General features: G+C 48.2%; 1 protein-coding gene across 4 annotated transcripts in view; it reads right to left on the reverse strand.

The window, feature by feature from the left end:
* Nucleotides 1–1431: 1431 nt before the first annotated feature.
* The window catches only part of nlgn3a (neuroligin 3a), a 217160-nt gene continuing 204115 nt past the window's right edge, over nucleotides 1432–14476 (reverse strand). For all 4 annotated transcript variants that reach the window (XM_070882622.1, XM_070882624.1, XM_070882621.1 and 1 more), the window contains one exon: nucleotides 1432–3450. In XM_070882622.1, coding sequence (XP_070738723.1) covers nucleotides 2595–3450 — 856 coding nt within the window. In that variant the 3' untranslated portion in view covers nucleotides 1432–2594. The remainder of the gene's footprint in view (nucleotides 3451–14476) is intronic.

Raw genomic sequence — 14476 nt, forward strand, 5'->3', positions numbered from 1 at the left:
ACAACTAGGGATCTCCAACTTGTGTTTTTATACGACAGAATTTTGATCATTTATCATCACTGCAAATTGAGATTGAGGTTTCCAACCAGAATTTGGTGCTATTATTATCCATACTTTCTGGCTTTCAACTGCTGGTGAACAGGGTCAGGAACAAGTCAAACCGCATTTGTATTCACCCAGTTTTATTGGGAGGGGAGCTGATAGTAATGTATCTGGTCTTATTTATAATTGGAACTTGGGTACAAAATCAGGTGGAGACTGTCGACCTCCCCCCCCCACCCCCCAACCAATACTTTTAGGAGCGCCGAAGAGATAGAGATTATGGATTAAAAACTGGTTACGGCCCATGTTTTGTGTGCATAACCAACAGAGTCTCGAGGCTTACCTGAAATGGGGCCTTGGGCCTCATTTCAATACTTTGGACGAGTTGTGCCTCCAAAGGCAGCTCGCCCATTTAAAGAGCACAGTTTTTGGGGCTGCTTGTCTCGCTGGTGAGGGCAATGGGAGAGGGGTTGATCACGACCAGCAGCAGTCCTTGGGAGGGCAGTGGAGCCAGGATGGTCACTCCTGCTTCTCCTGGCTCCATGTCCCAAAAAGAATGACAGACGTTTTTGTTGGCGGCCACTACTTAGTAACCGCAGTGGCTGCTGAATGTTCCTGAGCCGAGCGCCTGCTCCACTAAGCGCGGCTAATTTAGCAAGAGGGCTTCTAAAAACAGGCGTTTTACGTATGGAAGGAGCCCAACGCCTATTTTAAGCAGCCTGACCCAATGTGCAGTCGAATGTCAGCCAGGTGTCCCTGGGACGAGGGACATGGCCCACAGAAATGCTACTTTTTGCACCTGTTTTTAACCATGAAAAAGCGGCACAGTGAGAACCAATCTAAAAATAAAGCTTTCAATCCAATCCCACTGAACACACATTCACAACACAAACTAGGTTCCAAATTCATTTAAAAAGAAATCCTGGGCCAAGAAGACAAAGCAGAGTGTGCGTGATTGGTAGAAATGCCGGAGGCCAGGGACCATTCAAATGATCCATTTGAGAATCCCCAGCGGTTGATGTGTTTTGCCTCGCACTTGCCTAGAGTCTGGCTGCTGGGGGAGGAGTTTGGCAAAGGGGTTGAAGAAAACATTCCATTGACAGCACGGTCCTCGCTAGCCTGGATCAAGCACATGGATCGTAGCCCGGATCTGAATTGATAAGCGTCAGAAGGTGGAGTGTATTTTTGTGGCGCTGTCTCCCTTTGCACCCTCTCAATCGCAAACTGGCTTTACACAAAAGTAACATACAGCAACAGATTGCTTATACCAAAATACAAAACAGACACAGTTAAAAACAACCCTCCCTCCCCGCCCCCCCCCCCCCAAGAAATGTTGCTGGTTCTAATTTGGCACGTGTCACAATTCACTGTGTATAAAAAAAATGAAGGGGTGCACACTATCTAAAGCTGCATTATTTGCTGTACTTGAAGGTTCGTCAAACAGCCCCGGAAAAAAGAAACAGATCTGTAAAAAGTTTGTTAGATTTTTGTCGAGTCACTAAAATACAAAGTGCTTCCCCGAATCAATGAACGTGAGCACGTCGCACGAGATGGGGAAGTGTAGGCGGCAAGGGGCGGACACAAATGCTCCCATGGTGGTCACGTTAAAACGCAATGGCAGTAAAACAATACTTGGTCAGCTTTACTGGCGGCTTCTAGAAAGCCAAAAGTGCTTCACTCTTGATTTCGGCCTCTCTCTCGAATTTTTAACCATTAAGAGTGGTTGGTGGAACAGCAGGCCGTTCACTGTCGGAAGGTGCTGGATCAAGATCCATCTCCACATCAGAATTAACTGACTTTAAGGACCGCCCGAACAAAAAGAACCTAGTCGAACCCAAAACAATAACCAAGTCCCAAAGGGGAGGCTGAGGAGGCTCTCTCTCTCTCTCTCTCTCTGTCCCCAACAACCCTTAATGTTTACTGAAGAAAAATCACGCCGTGAATTATCTAGGGGTGGGGGGGCGTTCCTGATCGATCGTCGTAACTTCGGCGGAAAATCCAGTTTCCGTATCTATCCGGGGTTCCCGTGATCGTCCACTGAAGTTATGGCAGCCGGTCGGGAGAGCCCTCAAGGAGATACCTGGCAAAAAACGGTGCTTCAGTCCATGAGAGCGTGCGTTTCCTCCCATCCCCTCGGTGCTAATGTTTATTCTAAACTGCTCTAAAAGTGATTAAAAAATGCATGGAGCACAGCAGCCTGTGGAGGCTAAGGCATGTGAACAATGAGTTAAAGGTGGGCAGCCGTTTGCCGCTGTTTTCCCCACACTGGTAACAAAAGCACTTGCATTTTCTCTCGTTTTTTTGTATTTTTTTTTAAACTTTTTTCTTATTTCGATTATTTTATAAAACTTCAGGTTGTATCTTCGAACAAGAAGGCCTGATGTGAATATGTCTTTTGAAGTTCCCAGGGAGAGAGCCTTCTTGTCAGGATGGTAGAGTGCACATGTTAATCAGACTCTTGTTAAAATCCAGCAGTCTGCAGTGGTCTGTGTGAGGGGGTTTCTACCCAGCGGTTCATTCGCTCCTGCCTCCTGGAGGTTTGCTGCCCGGGACTATACGCGGGTGGTGGAGTGTGAATGAGGCAGCCCTGTGCTGTTAAAACCAGCAGCAAAGGTGTTGTAAGGGTGCAAGGGCTGCATCCCAACCAAGGAGTTGGGGATCATGGTGATGGTGTTGGGGGTCATGAGGGGGATATCATCAGGCGAGCGGCGGAGAGTCAGGGTGTAGTCCGGCAGTGAAGGAAGCCGTATGGATTCATGAGCCTGGGCGTTCTCGCACTCGTGGTGAGTTTGATTCACTTGTAGCGACATGATCTCTTCCTCCTGTGTGTGCGCCATGTCGTTGCTGGCGTTGCGCTGTGGGCTGGGCTGCTGGTGGGGGTCATTGCGGCGCTTGTCCTTGCGGTAGTACAGGGCAGCGAAGGCCAGGACGTTGAGGAAAAGCAGGGAGGCCCCCACCGCGATGGTGACGCTGAGCTCAGTGGAGTAGTCCCGGGGGTTCTCAATCAGCAGAGAGCCGCTGTCCTGCTCAGAGTCCCAGTTCTCCTTCTGCTGCTCATTGGAGTTGAAAGCCGGAGACATGCCAGAGCCCGGCCGCTTGGTGGTGAAGGGCCATACCTTGCCGTTGGGCCGCCGAGTCGCGTAGGAGATGGGAGTGGTGTTGGGCTGAGGCACCTTGGTGGTGGTGGAGGTGTACTGGAACATGTCATGCAGGTTGTACAGGTGAGGCACCAAGTGCTTCCAAAAGGCCACTTTGGTGGCACGGTAGTGCTCCCGCACTCGCGGCTTCAGACCGATGTGGAGGTAAAGCTGATCCCGTGGATTGTACTTGGACCAGGCCACCTCTTCAAAGCGGTTTGCTTTTGTGTGGATGAACTTGGTGTCCTGTGGCACTGGCTTGTTGGGATCACTAAAGACAGAAAGAAAACAGTTACTGTCGGATAAAGAGTTTCTTTCAATTTACTTACCGGGGTCGTTGCCGGGAGCTTGGTCCAGTTCTGTATAAATCAAGAGCAATTAATGGAGCATAGACTGTGTGTGAAGATCTATGAGCGCCTGCCTTCATCATGAACATTGCCAGACCCTGGACAATGGATCCATGTTGTCACTCTGCTCAACATAATGTGAACAGGGATCTGCAGGCAGCAACCTGTGAAGTACTTTAGAAGTGTTTTAACATTAAATATGCTATATAAGTCCCAGTTGGTGTAATTTGGAGACCTGCAGCAGGTCTGTAAAAACCTTTTCCTATATAAATGTCTGGATGTTTTGCCTAATCTTGAAAATGTTTGTATCATTCATTTTGTATCTATGATCTAAATTATTTATATAAAAGTGGAAAACAAAAGCAGGCCTATCACAAATCTCTGGTTCACACCATTATCCACAACGCACCTATCTGAATACGATCCATTAACTTATCCTTTTTATCTGCTAGCTATCTCTCTGAATATTTATGAAACTACATCCACTTTAATATTATCTGTCTTCCTATGAGGAAAAACATTTTTACGCAACAAATGGTTAGGATTTAGAATGCACTGCCTGATAGGGTGGTGGATACGGAATCAATAATAGCCTTCAAAGGGGAATTGGATAAATACTTGATGGAGAAAAAATTGTAGGGATATGGGGAAAGAGTGGGTGAGTGGGACTAACTGGATTGTTCTTCGAAAGAGCCGGCATAGACTCGATGGGCCGAATGGCCTCCTTCTGTGCAGTACTATTCTATGATTCTTGGCTCTTGCATACATTGGCCTGGAATATCTTATGGTGGTGTAATAAGTTATGCAAAAGCTTTATGCAAAATTCACTCGCATTTTGCTGACAGCAATTGATGCCAAAACTTTCTGCCAATCCCATCAGCATAACCCAGAATGCAAAAATCAGCATAAACAAGTGGGAACAATCGGTAAACAAAGTGCAGAACTCACACTATATATTCTTTCTTTAAGCATGAAAATGAAGAATTTAAGCCACATAACCATCATTTACAAGACAATAGGCATCACGAGGTGGAAATTGGTTAGGGCCATAACCAGCAGTGGGCTGGCAGCATGCATCCTAACTGGGAGGCCCAAGGCCGACCCAAAACTGGTCCATGGCCCTCATTAACATTTTTTGCGCATTCAGTTGGAGCGGAAATGGGGGTGGGGAGCAAATCGTGAGGCTTGTGGAGTCAGGGTGCACTCTTGCTGGCTCCACAGTAACGAATCCTGAATTTGAAAAAAAACATACTTTTGGTTGCCGGCTGCAGTGCCTGCTGAAGAATCCTGAGTGGAGCAGGCCTGGCACCTGCTTCACTCATCAGCAAAAGATTTCGGCAAGAGCACCTAAGACATGTGTTGGACCCCTCAATTACATATGCAAGGGCCTAACGTCTGTTTTAGGTGGCTGCCAGGGTGCCTACTCTGGTTGGATGTATCCCTGGAGGATTCATCACATGACCTCCTGCCTCCAACTGCCCCGCCCAGTTAAACACCCTTTTTTTTTTTAATTCCTTCTCCAATCTTTTGATAACTAATCAACAAAAATGAAAAATACACAATTTTTTTTAATGCCCTCATGATTGTTCTCCCTGGTTGCTTGCAGCAGTGTTCTGGAGATGAATCTTTAATTCCTGGGGACCCCAGGGCAATCTAGGAGGGTTGGTCGCTCTACCCCAGGAACACCTGAAAAATGGGCCTGACAAATTTAGCAGTGGTCCAAATGCCCACACAGTCCCACTGCTAAATTGGTCCTTGTAAAATGGGTGTATTAATGTTGAATTTAGACCCCATAATGTTTAAGAAAATGCAATCTAGGAAGGTTTTCAATTTTTAACATAACTCATTCTGATGCCGTAAAAGGCATTCAGAAAAACAGGAAGTCTCAGTGAGGAGAAATTTTTAAAACTGCTTAAAATAACTCATGAACCACTAGAAATATGGGGTGTAAAATTGCCCCGTGCCCCGTTTGGAGGTGGTAACTTTCCGGGGCTGGGATATTTATGTGGGACGCAAAGGGGTCAGCGCAAGGAGGTGAGGGGTTGGGGTGTGCAATGATGATGTCATCACCGTGCTTGTGCCAGCGGGGTGTGGCGCTAATGACACAACACGACCCAAACCTCTGGGGCAATTTCCCCGGAGGCACTACCTCATTGTGCCCCATTAGCACCCCCCCAGAGATGCTAATGGGGCTATAAAAAAGGGCAATTTTGCCTGCATGATTTTGGTCCGGCTGCGTCTAAAATTTTGGACCACAACGTTACATCTATTATGACGTAGCGTAATCACTAGAAATTCAAGTGCAACGCTCTCTACCACGGAGGGGTGGGATGCCATTATAATGAGCTACGTGCTTCAGGAGTAGGCCTTGGCAAAAGATTGGGGAAATTCGGAGTATTGTAAGTACGTATGTAACACACTTACTGTCATGTATGTAAGCTTCATGTAAATGTAACCTTCATATCAACACTGCATACTGTATACACCTAAGAAATGCACACCTTGACCACAGGGGGTGAACTTGTGGGAGACACTCCTCACCTGGTGATCCAGGTATATAAAGGGAGGTCCCACGCAGGGTCAGCACTTCTTGGTCCTGGGAATAAAGGTTCAGGTCATAGAGTGACTTTGTCTGCAGAATGTGCCTCGTGTGAATTTATAGTAGTGTGTAAGGACATTACATTTGGCGACGAGAAACGGGAATCAACGACTCACGAGAATGGCCACCGGTAGCAGAGAGGAACGGTACTGTGTTGGTGAGGATTGGGACGATTTTGTTGAGAGGCTCCAGCAGAGCTCTGTCACGAAGGATTGGCTGGGAGATGCAGCGGCTGACAAGCGACGGGCGCATCTACTGACCAGCTGTAGACCTAAGACGTACGCGCTGATGAAAGACCTGCTCGCACCCGAGAAGCCGGCGGACAAAACCTTTGAAGAGCTCAGCAAACTGATCAGTGAGCACCTCAAACCGGTGAGCAGCGTAAACATGACCCGACACCGATTCTATACACACCGACGTTGGGAAGGACAGAGCATACCGGACTTCGTTGCGGACCTTCGGCGCTTGGCCAGCCTCTGTAAGTTCACAGACGCCTGCAGGGGGGAGATGTTAAGGGATTTATTTACTGAGGGCATTGGTCATGCCGGGATTTTCAGAAAGCTAATTGAGACCAAGGACTTGACCTTGGAAGCGGTGGCGTTGATGGCTCAGACCTTCATGGCGGGGGAGGAGGAACCCAAGATAATATATGCGGGCAAGTCTGCTTCCAACGTGGCGATGGAGCAGGGAGTTAACATTGTAAATGCGACTCAGAACCCTGCAGGCAGGCAAGGGCAATTCGACACCAACCAGGCAGCAACAGACTCTAGAGTGGGTCCTCAACAGAGACAATGGCAGGTTGAACAGACATTTACGCTGTCACGGTGGACAATGCGTCCCGGGATGGGGCCATTGTCACCCATTAACAGAGTGCTCAAGAGTAATTTAAAGAGACAATCAGAGAGGAGTGCCTGGTAACAGCCCTTTTGTTCACAATGATCTCAGCTCATGCTGGAGGTGCGGGGGCAGACATGCTGCAAAAACCTGTAAGTTTCAACAATTTATCTGTAGAAATTGTAACTTCAGTGGACATTTAGCCAGAATGTGCAGGAAGCCCGCAGCGAGGCTAATTTACGAGGCAGAAGAACCAGAAGAGGGGTCAGCAAGGCAGGTTGATGCTTGGGACAAAGCAATGGACGCTGAAGTTCAGCAGGTTCATGTGGTAAACATCCACAGCTCATATAACAAAACACCACTATGATGATGAAAGTACTATTAAACGGCATCCCGGTACACATGGAGCTAGACACAGGAGCCAGTCAGTCACTTATGAGTGTCCAACAATTCGAGAAACTATGGCCACTCAGAGCTAGCAGACCCAAACTGGAACGCATTGACACGCAACTACGGACGTACACCAAAGTGATCATCCCAGTTACGAGGCAGTGCAATGTTGGTGGTCACACATAATGGATCAGAGAACCAGCTGCCACTCTGGATTGTCCCGGGAAATGGTCCCGCGCTTTTGGGGAGGAGCTGGCTAGCCGAGATGAACTGGAAATGGGGGGATGTGCATGCCATTTCATCTGTGGAACGAAGTTCATGCTCACAGGTCCTACAGAAATTTGAGTCACTATTTCAACCAGGTGTCGGGACTTTCAAAGGTACCAAAGTAGTGATACTTATCACCCCGGACACCAGACCAGTGCACCACAAAGCCAGAGCTGTGCCGTATGTGATGCGGGAGAAAATTGAGAGTGAGTTGGACAGGTTGCTAAGAGAGGGCATAATTTCACCCGTTGAATTCAGCGACTGGGCAAGCCCCATCGTCCCTGTTCTAAAAACGGATGGCTCGGTCAGGATCTGTGGCGACTACAAGGCCACTATCAACCAAGTGTCACTACAAAACTAATACCCGCTTCCGAGAGCGGAGGATTTTTTTGCCACGCTGGCAGGCGACAAGCTGTTCACCAAGTTGGACCTCACTTCAGCCTACATGACCCAGGAACTGGCCGAAGAATCCAAGCTACTGACCACCATCACCGCGCACAAGGGGGTGTTTGTCTACAACAGGTGTCCATTTGGCATTCGATCAGCGGCCGCTATCTTTCAGAGGAACATGGAAAGCCTGCTCAAATCCATCCCTGGAACAATCGTATTTCAGGACGACATCCTTATCATGGGTCGAGAGACCGAGGAACACCTCCACAACCTGGAGGAGGTGCTACGCCGACTGGACCGGGTAGGCCTGCGAATAAAGAAGTCCAAGTGTGTGTTTTTTGGCCCCAGATGTCGAGTTTTTGGGCAGGAGGGTTGCCGCAGACGGGATCCGGCCTACCGAATCCAAAATGGAGGCGATTCGCCGTGTGCCCAGGCCCGGCAACACATCGGAGTTGCGTTCATTTCTGAGACTCTTGAACTATTTCGGGAACTTTCTGCCGAACTTAAGCACATTGTTGAAGCTGCTACACGTGCTCCTGCGTAAGGGTTGCGATTGGTTTTGGGGGGACTGTCAGGAACGGGCTTTCAATCGGGCGCGGAACCTGCTTTGTTCTAATAAGCTGTTGACTCTGTACAACCCATGCAAGAAATTGGTTTTGACATGTGATGCATCGTCCTATGGGGTTGGGTGCGTGTTGCAGCAGAATAATGATGAGGGCCAACTCCAACCTGTGGCTTATGCCTCCAGGTTGCTCTCCCAAGCAGAACGGGTATATGGGATGGTTGAGAAGGAAGCATTCGCATGTGTCTATGGGGTGAAAAAGATGCACCAGTACCTTTTTGGCAGATGGTTCAAGTTAGAAACGGACCACAAGCCATTAACATCCCTGTTGTCAGACAGAAAAGCTGTCAATGCCAATGCGTCAGCTCGCATACAGTGATGGGCTCTCAAGCTGGCTGCACATGACTACACGATACGGCACCAGCCAGGCACCGAAAATTGCCCTGGCGCACTCAGCAGCCTTCCACTGGCCACCACCGAGGGGGCAGCGGAGCAAAGTGCTGAGATGGTCATGGCCGTTGAAGCCTTTGACAGCGCAGGCTCCCCCATCACAGCCCGCCAGATCAAAATCTGGACCAACAGAGATCCCCTCCTATCCTTGATTAAGAAATATGTCCTGACTGGGGATTGGGCGCCCGCACACGGAGCATGCCCCGAGGAGATCAGACCGTTTCACAGACAGATGGATGAGCTCTCCATCCAAGCCAACTGCCTACTATGGGGCAGCCGGGTAGTCATGCCCCAGAGGGGTAGGGAGGCATTCATCAGGGAACTCCACAGCGAGCACCCTGGCATCGTGCTAATGAAGGCCATTGCCCGGTCACATGTATGGTGGCCGGGAATTGACTCAGACCTGGAACACTGTGTTCGCAGGTGCACGACGTGTGCCCAGCTGGGCAATGCCCCCAGGGAGGCCCCACTCAGCCCATGGCCCTGGCCCACCAGGCCATGGTCACGTATTCACATAGACTACATGGGCCCATTCATGGGAAAAATGTTCCTCATTGTTCTTGATGCATAATCGAAATGGATCGAGTGCATCATATTGAATTCATGCACTGCATCCACCACCGTGGAGAATCTGCGTGCGGTCTTTGCGACCCACGGCTTGCCAGACATCCTGGTTAGCGACAACGTCCCGTGTTTCACTAGCTATGAATTCCGGGAGTTCATGTCGGGTAATGGCATCAAACATGTCAGGGCGGCACCGTTCAAGCCGGCTTCCAATGGCCAGGCGGAACGTGCGGTCCAAATCATAAAACAGGGCATGCTCTGGATTCAAGGACCCTCCCTTCAATGCTGCCTATCGCGCCTCCTGTTGGCCTATAGGTCCCGACCGCATTCGCTCACGGGGGTCCCGCCCGCGGAACTACTCATGAAATGTACGCTTAAAACTCGGCTGTCCCTCATTCATCCTGTCCTGTCAGACATTGTTGAGGGCAAGCGCCAGTCCCAAAATGAGTGCCATGACTGTAACTCAAAGGGGAGATGTATAGAAATCGATGACCCTGTATTTGTTCTTAATCACGCTTTGGGGCCCAAGTGGCTTGAGGGTACTGTAATTGGCAAAGAGGGGAATAGGGTCATCGTGGTCAGACTTAACAATGGACAGATATGCCGCAAGCATCTGGACCAAGTAAAAAAAAGGTTCAGCATGGACAGTGAGGAACCTGAGAAAGATCATGAGATGTTGCCCACACCACCGCCAGTGAACGAGCAACAAGAACATTCCCCAGCATGCACAGTCCCTGCGGTCAGCCCGGACAAGCCGGAATCACCACAGGTGACAGAGACGCATGCCAAGGCTCAACAACCAGAGCCCCAACTGCGGCGCTCCACGAGAGAGCGTCGACCACCTGAAAGACTTAAACTTTGACCCCATAAGACTTTGTTGGGGGGGAGGGAGGTGATGTCATGTATGTAACCTTCATGTAACTGTAACCTTCATAACAACACTGCATACTGTATACACCTAAGAAATACACACCTTGACCACAGGGGGTGAACTTGGGGGAGACACTCCTCAACTGGTTATCCAGGTATATAAAGGGAGGTCCCACGCAGGGTCATCACTTCTTGATCCTGTGAATAAAGGTTCAGGTCACAGAGTGACCTTGTCTGCAGAATGTGCCTCGTGTGAATTTATAGTAGTGTGTAAGGACACTTACGCCCAAATTTTCTCAATCTTTTGCAGCGGAAACTGGCTTTATGTTACAATTGTGGATGTCTTTGGGTGCTAATTCATAAGAAATTCTGGGCCACTGAGTTGGAGTCAAACACAGCGACAAAGCACCACATATTCTCCTCGCATTATAATTGTAATATTAACCTAAAGCGAAAAGTAATTAAAATCCAGACACTATTCCATATCATCATCATAGGCAGTCCCTTGAAACGAGGATGACTTGCTTCCACGCCAAAAAGGGATGAGTTCACAGGTGTTTCAATGAAGGACCTAATATTCCAGATCATGAACTACATCTTGAAGGGTGGAAGATGCCTGTGCGTGGATTTTTTTAACGTGTAGTGACCGTTGCACACCAGCCACCACACGGGCTTGGCAGAGCTAGGTCTTGGTCCAGTGGCAAGGATTACCCAAGACGACTGGAGACCAGCTCTGCTGCACGGGCCTAGTGCACACACATTTTGCAGTGTGGGCTGGCCCGTGCTGCCCCTGGGCCCTCGCCTCTTCTGGCCCCGAACTCATGCCTCTCCCCGGTCCCGATCACATCGCTCTACGTTCTCTCGCCGTTCCTTCGCCCTGTCCTCGCCGTTCCTGCAGTACCTGCCCATGCTCCAATCACCGACCTGGACCTTAGACCATAGACACTGCAGGAATGACAAGATGGCTTGGTCAGAAATAAAACCATTCAACATACAGTTGCCTCGGCTCCACAGGGCAGTACTTACAGGTTCACTGATTGGTTGTACATGTGAGTGGGCTGAGCGATGACAGCCCCACAAGGAGTGGCTCACACATCACATCTGATGTCCCCGAGTCATGACTCTGCAGAGTTAACAACAGCATTCGCAAGTCCATATACAGCCTCCTCGAGTCTTCCTCCCAAAGCACTCCAGACCAGATAAGTGTGTGCAGAGCCAGACTAATGCTGACAAACATCCTCTCACTAGCTATAGTGCCTTCAGCGGAAATGCTATTCTATGCTACTGAAAGCTGGGTATTTTCCTGAATTCCCAAAATCTCTAACCACTTTGCTCCATATGTCACCCATAGTCCCTTTGTTATAGATAGCCTGCATCAGAAGTAGGACTCAATTTCCAATTTTTTTCTCAGTCAAATATCTGACGTGCGGGAACCCATCACCACGCTTGATGGTGAAATCACAAAACAAGTTTACTGGACCTGGGGTAAAGGTCTTTTAGTTTTTCACCAACAACAAACTTGTGCAGTACACTTCAGGTGTCAAGGCCACAAATGACTATGAAATGAGATTGTGTGAGACTAACTTCTGCAGGGAGTTTAATTTTTCTTCACTCCAGTATTGGCTCAGAGAGTTTGACTCCGGATTCAGCTCCGTTTACATTATAACTGCAGCATCGGCGTGGAGCTAACCTGCTTCACACTGATGTTAAGTTGTAGTGTGCAGCATCCTAAAAGTCTTCAAAGCAAACGATTAAGAACTCTACACCTGTAAAATTTGTTTGCCCAATACGGGATACCTACTTTTTTTACCATTTGAACACAACCCATTTATCTCAAGGATGTCCAACAATTTGGACCTGGGGCCTGATACTCATGTCAAAACCAATATGTGGAGTGGGACACAGATGATTATAGCTCTGAAAATTCAAACACCCATAGTACAGAAATTGAAATAATGCCGACACAAATAATTCAAAAAGTCCCATAGACTAAAATGAAGTGAGATTGCCCATACACAAAACACAGGACGATTCACGCACAATAATTATGGTTCCCCATACACAAGAAAGAAACAACTACCCAAACCTAAAAAAAAAATCTTTATACACAGTCAGCTACATCCCTCAGACACAAAGACCCATACACAAAAAAAATCAAGGCCTTCCCCTCTTCCCACTATCCTCATCTGTAACCTTCTCCCCATCACAACCACAATCTGATTCTGCATCCTCATTCCAATCCTTCATTACCCCAGGTCACACTCCCATCATTTGTGTCTCCATCCTCATTTCCATTCTCCCCTCAGCCCTACCCTTTTCCCCTGCCACCCTTCACTCCTATAACCACCCCTCAATCCCATCCTTCTTCCTCCCTGCCCTATCCTCACATCAATCCTTGCCTCTTCCTCAAACTTTAATGCTAGTAAATTACAGTCTCCACTCCCGGGCTGGACAACTGATTGGTAGAAAAAGCTGTTCCCTGATTGGTGGATTTAAACCAATCAGTGAGCAGCATTTTCTTATCCTCCAGGCAGTAAGTTTAAAGGACTTCAGCTGAATTTACAGAATCGTATAGCAGAGGAGGAGGTCATTCGGCCCATCGAGTCTGCACTGGTTCTTTCGATGAGCAATCCAGTTACTCTCATTCTCCCGCTCTTTCCCCATGCACCTGCAATTTTTTGTCTTTCAAGTATTCATCCAATTCCCTTTTGAAGACGACTATTGAATCTGTATCCCCCACCCTATCAGGCAGTGCATTCCAAATCCTAACCACTCGTTGCGTAAAAAAATGTTTTCCTCATGTCGCCTCTCCATCTTAAATCTGTGACTTCTCTTTATTTATTCTATCTAAACCCTCCATAATATTAAACTATCAAATCTCCTCTTAGTCTTCTCTGCTCTAAGGAGAACTCCAGCTTCTCCAGTCTATCCATGTAACTGTAATCCCTCAACTCTGGAACCATTCTGGTAAATCTGGTGAGCCTGTGACTGGCCTACTGGTTTTTCAGCTTCAACTGCAGTGTGGTTCCTGGCCAGAAATTCACTCTGCTAGGCCTAGGTGCATTTCTCCACCACTTCTGGATCTTATAGTGACCTCTAACTTTGCCATCATCTTTCTGTCCCGCAACTGATTATACACATCTCCTGGATATACATTCATATGGAAATACCTCCATCAATGTCCTCCAATACTCTACCCTCAAATAGCTTCTGGACTTCACTTGCCCACCACAACTGTTTGCGAACTTGGATAACCTACGTCAACTTTGTCCCACCAAAGGACCGCTGTGCTAAAATTTGAATTGATTAGCGACACCTGTTGGCGCTTGCGAGAGGCGTTACCGGAGCGGTAAAGGGTTATCGCCCGGGCGCAGTGATATTAGTGCCGCTCGAGAACCCGATTGGGTTTTAGCGGCGACGCAAATAGTTAGCGGTGGGGAATGTTGCGCCAGTGTGCAATGCCCCAGTAGCGCCATGGAAGCCAACTTCAGTGAATTCGCATAAGAACGTAAGAACATAAGAACATAAGAATTAGGAACAGGAGTAGGCCATCTAGCCCCTCAAGCCTGCTCCGCCATTCAACAAGATCATGGCTGATCTGGCCGTGGACTCAGCTCCACTTACCCGCCTGCTCCCCGTAACCCTTAATTCCCTTATTGGTTAAAAATCTATCTATCTGTGATTTGAATATATTCAATGAGCTAGCCTCAACTGCTTCCTTGGGCAGAGAATTCCACAGATTCACAACCCTCTGAGAGAAGAAATTCCTTCTCAACTCGGTTTTAAATTGGCTCCCCTGTATTTTGAGGCTGTGCCCCCTAGTTCTAGTCTCCCCGACCAGTGGAAACAACCTCTCTGCCTCTATCTTGTCTATCCCTTTCATTATTTTAAATGTTTCTATAAGATCACCCCTCATCCTTCTGAACTCCATGCCTTACCGCCTGGTGCTAATCATGCCAGAAAAAGCAGGCGTTCACAGCTGTCCCGGGACGGTAATGAAAGGGATGAGTGTATCAGGTAAGAT

Source organism: Pristiophorus japonicus, chromosome 6 (genome assembly GCF_044704955.1).
Source record: "Pristiophorus japonicus isolate sPriJap1 chromosome 6, sPriJap1.hap1, whole genome shotgun sequence".
Lineage (NCBI taxonomy): Eukaryota > Metazoa > Chordata > Chondrichthyes > Pristiophoridae > Pristiophorus > Pristiophorus japonicus.